Source organism: Lepidochelys kempii, chromosome 21 (assembly GCF_965140285.1).
Source record: "Lepidochelys kempii isolate rLepKem1 chromosome 21, rLepKem1.hap1, whole genome shotgun sequence".
NCBI lineage: Eukaryota > Metazoa > Chordata > Testudines > Cheloniidae > Lepidochelys > Lepidochelys kempii.
Genome location: NC_136400.1, coordinates 18,954,652 through 18,963,934, shown reverse-complemented (window position 1 = coordinate 18,963,934; position 9,283 = coordinate 18,954,652). Strand labels below are relative to the sequence as shown.

The window sequence follows — 9,283 nt, the reverse complement described above, 5'->3', positions numbered from 1 at the left end:
TCTTAGTTTCAGCACCTTCCTTTTCAAATATGCAATGAAATCGCTTACTTAAGTGGATTGCACCCTCAGCAAGTTTGCAGATGACACTAAACTGGGAGGAGAGGTAGATACGCTGGAGGGTAGGGGATAGGATACAGAGGGACATAGACAAATTAGAGGATTGGGCCAAAAGAAATCTGATGAGGTTCAACAAGGATAAGTGCAAAGTCCTGCACTTAGGACGGAAGAATCCAATGCACTGCTACAGACTAGGGACTGAGTGGCTAAGCAACAGTTCTGCAGAATAGGACCTAGGGGTTACAGCAGACGAGCAGCTGGATATGAGTCAATAGTGTGCCCTTGTTGCCAAGAAGGCCAACGGCATTTGGGGCTGTATAAGTAGGAGCATTGCCAGTAGATCGAGGGATGTGATCATTCCCTTCTATTCGGCATTGGTGAGGCCTCATCTGGAGTACTGTGTCCAGTTTTGGGCCCCACACTACAAGAAGGATGTGGAAAAATTGGAAAGAGTCCCGTGAAGGGCAACAAAAATGATTAGGGGGCTGGAGCACATGACTTATGAGGAGAGGCTGTGGGAACTGGGATTATTTAGTCTGCAAAAGAGAAGAATGAGGGGGGATTTGATAGCTGCTTTCAACTACTTGAAAGGGGGTTCCAAAGAGGATGGCTCTAGACTGTTCTCAGTGGTAGCAGATGACAGAACAAGGAGTAATGGTCTCAAGTTGCAGTGGGGGAGGTTTAGGTTGGATATTAGGAAAATCTTTTTCACTAGGAGGATGGTGAAGCACTGGAATGCGTTACCTAGGGAGGTGGTAGAATCTCCTTCCTTAGCGGTTTTTAAGGCCCAGCTTGACAAAGCCCTGTCTGGGATGATTTAGTTGGGGATTGGTCCTGCTTTGAGCAGGGGGTTGGACTAAATGACCTCCTGAGGTCCCTTCCAACCCTGATACTCTATGATTCTAAGATTTGTCCCAAAATTGTTTTTTATAAAAATGGACAATTTATTTTTAAAAGTTTCTGAGGATGTAGAGATGGCATCTCCTTCCTCTGTTCTTACTTGGGAGAACAGAAGTAGCCAAAATGAATATCTGCCCAAGATTAATTTATATCATTAGCCTATTGTCTTTCAAAGTCTCTCCCATGCTCCTTGCTTGAGTAAATAGGTGTATCATGGAATTTATATGGAATAAAAAAAAAACAGTCTCATTTGTCACACATGACCCTTAAAAAATGCTGGACAACTGGAGGTACCAAATTTCCAGATTTGTATCTATATTACCTAGTGTTCCAAATGTATCTTATTGTAAACTGGTTCCCCTCCAGTGGCTCAGTATACATACTGACTTGGTTTGAGATTGAAAAAAGCTTAGCTATGCCATTTGATTCCCTCTCTTCTTTTTTATATCTCAAGAGGCTACCCATACCCTTAAAGAAAAATCCAATCTTGGCATCTATGTGGGGTATACTACAATATGTTAAGATGATTATAGCATCTGATCTTACTAATTCTCCTCTCATACCACTATGGGATAACCTGTGCCTCAGGATCAAGACCAGTTCCAGGTTTAAGACAATTTGGATAGAAAAAGGATTAACAAACATTAAAGATATAACACAAGCTGCTAGACTGTTTAATTGGTCTCCTTCAATTAAATGTGTAACAAATAACAGCTACTGCTGTTTCACAGTTCCTTCTTTCAGTGACTATGCTCAAGTATACATGCACAAATAGGAGATAACTGGTCTGTTTAACTTTCTCTTCTCTAGAAGAACATGTTGAGAAATATGGAAACAACAGTAATTTTTTAGGAATGACTTATAGGTGGCTTAATGCTTTTCAGCACCCTCTCAATTTCAGTTTAAAAGAAAATGGAAAAAAGAACTTAGTTTTACTGTCTCAACAGAAACCTGGGAGGATGTTTGGCTTAATGTTAAAGACACTTCAAGTTCTTTATCCTTGTGATTCTTCCAGAAGAAGATATTAAACAGGTACTACTGGACTCCAGAGCGTTTGTTTAAGACTAGATTGAATCTCCAGCACTCAATGTCCATTGCCAAACAGCCACATGCCACCTTTTTCACATCTTTTATATCTGTCAAAAAATGCATGTGTTCTGGAACACTATAACCAGTGCCTCTCAAAATCTTAACAAGGAGTCTGGTGGCACCTTAAAGACTGACAGATTTATTTGGGCATAAGCTTTCATGGGTAAAAAACACTTCTTCAGATGCATGGCCATGCATCTGAAGAAGCGGTTTTTTACCCACAAAAGCTTATGCCCATATAAATCTGTCAGTCTTTTAGGTGCCACCGGACTCCTTGTTGTTTTTGGGGATACAGACTAACATGGCTACCCCCTGATACTTCTCAAAATCTTTGTGTCACTATTTTCTCTTCTCCAAGCGTGAGTATTTTAGGGGTCTGGATGAGTTGGAATTACACTTAACATTAAGAAATGGATTGCAAACTATTCTAGTGGCCAAAAGAGTATTTTGAGAAAATGGAACTCTGCAATTCTTCCCTCATACACAGACTGACTGAGTGAGCTCTCCACTACTGCATTAATGGAAAAAATTACTCTAACAGAAACACATGGAAAAAAAATACAAGGATGCCTGGTCATACATGAAACTCTTTCATACAATCACAATTTGTATTAATCCCAGATACCTGTAAACTATATTCTCACTTATTTATCTATTGAGCCACTTTTAATGCCCTGTATTACTTTTACGGGTTCTGTTTTTTGCATGTTTTTTCAGGTTTTGCAAATAATGAACATTTTGCTTTATTATTTTGTTATTTCTGCTTCATGTATAGATTTATATATGTTTTCTTTTGCTATATACATATATTTCACATAAAAACAATAAAGTTAAAAAAAAAGAAAGGGACAAAGGAAGTCTGAGGACTTCCAGTAATACTAAGACAGCTACATCACAGTTTTCTGAATAACCTTCCCTTAAAAAGGCTAGGGCATTAAGTGGTTAGGAAAGATTATTTGGACCTGGACTTAACCAGCACTAGACAAATGGGCAGCCCAATGGTAATTCTATGCTCACAAACGCAAAGTAATGAACATTGGAAGGAATTATTTAGACTACTCACATATGCCCTACTCCTGGGATTTAAATCAATGTAACCAAAAATGTCCCAGGTATCACCATAAACAACGCAATGGCAGTCACGGCTCAATGGCAGCAGTGATCAAAAAAGGAAACAAGATGTTTGTATGGATCAGTAACGACAGAAAACAGTACTGAAAATATTATAATGCCATTCTATAGATCATTGGTACGTCCCCATCTGGAATGTTGCCTTCAGTACTGGTCATCCTATCTTAAAAAGGATACAACCTACAGAAAACCCAGGGGATTCTGCGACAGAAGATAAAAATTCTTAGAGGGATGGAAAGATGTTGAAAAGATCAAGACAAGTTACTTTAAAGACACGACTCAGAGGGTACATTACAAAGGTACACAGAATGATTAATGTTATAGAGATTTATATTCCTCTTTATCCTTTTTCAAATACAAGAACAAGACGACATTTACGGAACTGAAAACTGATCAAAGGAAATACCCTTGAACACAACACATAATCAATCTGTGGAAATCACTGCCAAGATATCATTGAGACCAAGAGCTCAACAGGATTTTTAAAAGGGTTGAGGATTTATATGGATAATTAGAACCACCACAGTGAGGAGAATAAAAGGAGGTAACCCTTCACAAATTTCTGACTGGTGGGAGTTAGGGAGAAACTACTCATAAGGGCTGCTTATCCCACAGTATCCACTACAGAATTCTTGCATCTTCCTCTGAGTCAGAGACAACATACTACTAGATGAGATGCACAGCTGGTCTGATCTGGTATGGCAATTCTTATGTTCCTAGCACTCTAATAGGGTGTTGCCAATCTTTATTAATAATGGTGCTTCATTTTACCCATCAGGAGGTTCAAATAAGAGCTCCCAGCCCTAACTCACCTAGCAGGTCTAAAATCTCAGTGAGACTGGCTGAAACCCAACCTGAAAATGTCACCTTTGTTGCTGTGCTGTCAGAATGTGGGCAGTCTTGTGCACACTGTAGATCAAAATCTCCTCCATGTGAGAGACATTTGACTGTTTCCATGTAAAGGCAGCTGTAGTCAGTGTGAGACTCCCAACCAGAACAGCTCTGCTGACTGATGCTGCAGGCTATATGGTTCCATTTCGCTATAAAGTAAGTTTTACTTTGCACTTGAGATAACTAGGTCATAAGAAGAAAAGGAGGACTTGTGGCACCTTAGAGACTAACCAATTTATCTGAGCATGAGCTTTCGTGAGCTACAGCTCACTTCATCAGATGCATAAGGTCATAAGGTTTGTTGTAAAAAACCATGGGGTTGCATGTGCCTCTGAGTTCTCAGAATATAGACTCTGTGCAATGCTGACAGTCATAGGTGTGAACCACAGGTTTCAGCTTTAAATTGCCCTGAGATTCTCAGAAAGTGGAGTCGATAGGGTTAGTGGTAGTGGTGCATAAGTGCTATTTACTGGTGTGCTACTTACTGGTCAGTTTAATTTCCAAATGAAATACAGAGAGCATATACCAGAGGAATGGGTGTACATATCTGGAGATGAGGTGCATCTACTAGAGTTCAGTTCAACGCGCATGGCCTGATGTCAGGTCACTCTGCCTTCTCCAGTCAGAGCCACCTGCACATGCAGCTAGCACAAGTCCTTAACTGGGAGGACAATCTATCATTCCATAAAGCACGTCCCTTGAATTAATTGAAGGGACAACAGCATCTAAAACCCTGCTACCCAGCACCAAGGAGCTGGTGAACAGCAACTGGACATCACAAAAGCAACCACCTTTTCAGACACACACAGGAAATGGTGAAGCTAACGGTACAACACAGGCGTGTAGCTCTGGTCTGCTGGAAACAGACCTTTACTGCCCTTAACTAGAAGAGATCCAAGAATCATAGAACTGTTAGGCTGGAAAGGACCTCAAGAGGTCACCTAGTCCATCCCCCCATGCGGAGGTGGCTAGTGTATAAACATAAGCTGCCTGGCCACTGTATTTCTACTGCAGGTCTGTCCACACTCTCCAGCATGAGAGTCAAATACATTATCCCCAAAAGCCGAGGGGCTCCAAATCAATGCTCGTGAGTAGATTCTCTGGCCTCTTCTGCTCTCATTGAACCGCTCAGACAGTAGCCATTGGAGTAGAAATGATCCACAAGCCCCTGCTGAGTGCAGCTGCTTAGCCGCTCCCCCAGCTGGCCATTTGCTACATACCGGGGAAGGGAGACTAGTTTTAGTTGCTACATTATCTGCTTTGCTACTAGTAATCCCCAGCAGGCACAGAGCCAGCATATTCAGCTCCTATGCCTCCCTCCCCACAGTTCCTCTGGCACAGGAGTAATGTCAGGGTGCAGAGGGGCAGGTTGAGTGTAAGCATGGGGTAGTGGCTGGTGTACACAGTGCTGCAGCTATTGTATGGTTTCTTGGGGACCCTTGACAGTTGATGCAAGTTAGATCATGGAACTCCTGTTGTTGGTTCTCAGCTTTCCCTCCTGGCCTGCCCTGGGTGCTGTCTGGGGTAAATAAGCTGTCCTTTATGGCTGTTCACCTAAGCAAAGCCTTCTGAGTGTCTGCCCTGTTCACCTAGGCTCCCCCAGACCAGTAGCAGTGTATGCAATGAAGCCAGAGCTACTCTCTCTTCCCCTTTGATGCAGCAGGTGGCCAGAGAGGGCAGCTGCAGTAGGAGTGGGACATCGGCTGCTCACAATAAATCTTTGGGGTTGCATGAGCCGCAGTGGGAGGTGCTTTTCATAGATTATAAAGCTAGAAGGGCCCATTGTGCTCATGTGTAGAACACAAGCCATAGGATTTCCCTGAATTAATTCCTGTTTGAACTACGGCAGATCTTTTAGAGGATCCATACACCTTTCTGTAGTGACTACGGCTGATGAAAATACTTCAGTTACCAAAAAAAAAAAAAAAAAAAAAAAGTCACAGGATGTAGCTGGAAGCATACCTTCAATGGCCACAGGTTGGACACCCCTTTTCCAGTGCTTCCTTTTGCTTCATTTCCCTCAAGCTAAAACAAAGTGATTCCTGCCATGCAGGCAGAAGATCTTAGCTATTTACTAATACATTATTTCAGAAAGGCTTGACTGGAGAGGATTAATAGATTTTAAAAGTCAGAAGGGGCCATTATGACTATCTTAGTTTGGCCTCTTTCAAAACACTGTCCCGAGAATTTCACGCAGTGCTTCCCGTATCCAGCCCAATAAGGTAGTTGAAAAACAGCTTATATTTTAGAAAGACACCCAATGTAGATTTAAAGACTCCAAGTGACAGAAAATCTATAGAAAGCCTTTGTATTCTGGGCCAATTATCAATTAACTGTTATCATTGTGCATTTTACTCCCAATTTAATTATTGCTGATTTCAACTTCCAGCCACTGGATTGTGTTACAATGATAAAGCCCTTTGAATATGTTTCACTAAATGTTGTGTTTCATAATAATAATGATCCTTTTATATTTTACAAAACAAAAGCAATAGGCCAGATTCTGAACTCAGTGACACCACGGTAAATCTGGAATAAACTCATTGCCCGCAGTGATTTCAATTTTACATTGGTACGGCTGAGACCAGCTTCTGCCCCAAATACACAGATGTAAGCCATGCAGCTCTATAGGAGAGCAATAGTTCAGATTTTTATGCTCTTCACAGGTCTTCTGCTTTATTGTGTTGACATTCTGAGCAGCTCAGTATAGAGGGATTCAGCTGTAAAGTGCAGCACTTTGAGGAACAAATGAAAGAGATTTGGAAGTGTTTTATATGTCTGAACCCAGCTCTGCACATTGCTTGTCTGATATGTGATTGGCTAATGATTCTATGATGTCAAGAAGGAGCGGCTGACTGAGGGATCGCAGGTTTGGCAACTTGGAGACCTTCAGGGAAAACAAAAACAAACAGAAAAACACACAAAAAAGAAAAAAATTAAAACCATATTTTAAATATCACTGTTTAATCCCAACAGACCCATAGTAGACATATACAGGTTAGTGAAATCCAGTGATATTCCATTGTGTGGATATTGTCATGTTACTAGTAAAATGACAAGCACACAGAACCAAGATGCAAAGTTCCATGAAAATCACTACAACTGTGGTTTCTATGTAAAATAATAATTCTCCTTCCTTGTCTTCTGGTTTTAGACTGCCTTTGCTGTGGGGTGGAGTTGAAGGTATGTCAGGAAATCTGACACGAGAATGACAATAATTATTCATAATAATGATTCCATAATTAATATACAAGATGCAAACTAGTGTAGGCTAAAACATATCTTAGGCCCTTAACTAGCTTTGAAATTCATGCCGTTTGTATTTCTGCTGACATTAAGATCCACTGGAACTGGTAGCTCAGGATTTGTGCAAATAATCTATCTACTCTAAAGGAGTACTTGTGGCACCTTAGAGACTAACAAATTTATTTGAGCATAATAAATATTCCTGAGCTACAATTCACTTCATTGGATGCATGCAGTGAGATGAATTGAGCTGTAGCTCATGAAAGCTTATGCTCAAATAAATTTGTTAGTCTATAAAGGTGCCACAAGTACTCCTTTTCTTTTTGCGGAAATGGACTAACACGGCTGCTACTCTGAAATCTATCTACTTTGTTATGGTGTGCCCTGAGAAGTAGCTCAAAGTACTGCTCTATTTAGTGCACATAATATTTTTGCCTGGATCTTTCAAGCAGTTAAAGAATGCCATGAGAACTAATAATCAACACCTGCACTGAAGGTCTTAGCTAATCAACTGCTCTATAATAATGTTTATTTTCTGACAGCATCAGACTGAACGGAGAATTCACACAAACCCAAGTTTTCTCTGAAGAGCCATTTTCTGACCTTGAGAAACATCCGTATTTTACCTCATATTTTAGCCCAATCAATGGAGAATATTTGGATATCTTTTTTAAATTACTTAATATTTCCTCCTATCTTTGTAGGTCCAGTGTCTGTAGTGAAGAAACAAAGGCATTTTGTGCCTCTAGTATAAGAGTGAAATGAAGCAGATGAATCAGGCCACTTCTGGAAAGAAATCAGTACACAGAGTTATCTGTCTAAAATAAGGGGGAACAGACAATGTGCAGGGGATGGAGGGGTAGATTCCATTAACATTAGTGGGAATTAGGCACCTGCACTGAAGAGCATATTGCATTGAGATAGGATTAAGACCAAGGGCAAAGACACAGAATTATTGCAGAGTATAAACAAAAAAGATTTTTATTAGGCATTTGTATAAACCTAACACACACTGGGAGACTAATGTATAACCTTGCCCAAAGTATTACAACAATATAGTCAGCTCTCCGGTTAATATTCTCCTCTGATATTCTGAATAGGGAACAGCAACCTTTAACGAGTCAACAGAGCTGAAGGAGACTGTAATGGCCGCACGTTCATATAGTGCTGGGCAAAAAGTTACATACCAAAATCTCCAAAACACAACATAAACATTACAGCATTTGGATTTCTTGAAAGCTGCAGGTATTCTCCTACCCTAACACTCAGTCTTTCAATGATAATTTGATGAGCCTGTCCCTAGAATCACAGTTTTTAAATTACAAAACCAGAGTTAAAAGAAAAAAATTAGCAACGACAGAAATTTAACAAAATGTCAGAGCCTCAAACATTTTCTGAAATGTTGCATTTTGTTCATTTTTCTGGCCACAGTGCAACATTGCACTCAACATTAGTTTCAAGTTGTTACTGATCAGGTCTACCACAAGGAAGTCAAAACTAGAGCCCTGCAAATCTGTGGATATCTGCTTTATATCCACTTTATATTCGCGGACTATGTTTGCAGATTGTGCATCAGATGCAGATGCAAATTTTGTATCTGCGCAGGGCTCTAGTCAAGACCATGACACTGTATTAAAATAAGACAATTTGCACAGCAGTAAATGCAGCCGGACACTCTATGACTGCCAGAGCCCATCTGTATAATCTCATTTCCAAATGGAAATGCAGAATATGGAATGCTGAATCCATTAGGTTAATTCTAGCATAGATTACATCTTTCCAGATTCTTCAGTATTTCTGTATTCTTTTCAGAGATTGTACATTTTAAATATTACTTGTATGCAGTGGTCAATTGTGTCATTTTTGTCTTTTGTTTTTACCTGATGTAGTTCAGTTTTTTGAATGGAAAGAATGCAAAGATGATAGAAACAAACAACCTCCCCCTTATTTTGGGCCTGACAGTACCTAG

The 9,283-nt window shown here is 40.2% G+C and overlaps 1 protein-coding gene across 5 annotated transcripts in view; it reads right to left on the bottom strand.

The window, feature by feature from the left end:
* Positions 1-2,297: 2,297 nt before the first annotated feature.
* The window catches only part of LZTR1 (leucine zipper like post translational regulator 1), a 298,691-nt gene continuing 291,705 nt past the window's right edge, over positions 2,298-9,283 (bottom strand). For 4 of the 5 annotated variants that reach the window (XM_073319623.1, XM_073319627.1, XM_073319622.1 and 1 more), the window contains one exon: positions 2,298-6,955. In XM_073319623.1, coding sequence (XP_073175724.1) covers positions 6,839-6,955 — 117 coding nt within the window. In that variant the 3' untranslated portion in view covers positions 2,298-6,838. The remainder of the gene's footprint in view (positions 6,956-9,283) is intronic. The other variant, XM_073319628.2, reaches the window with a different exon arrangement.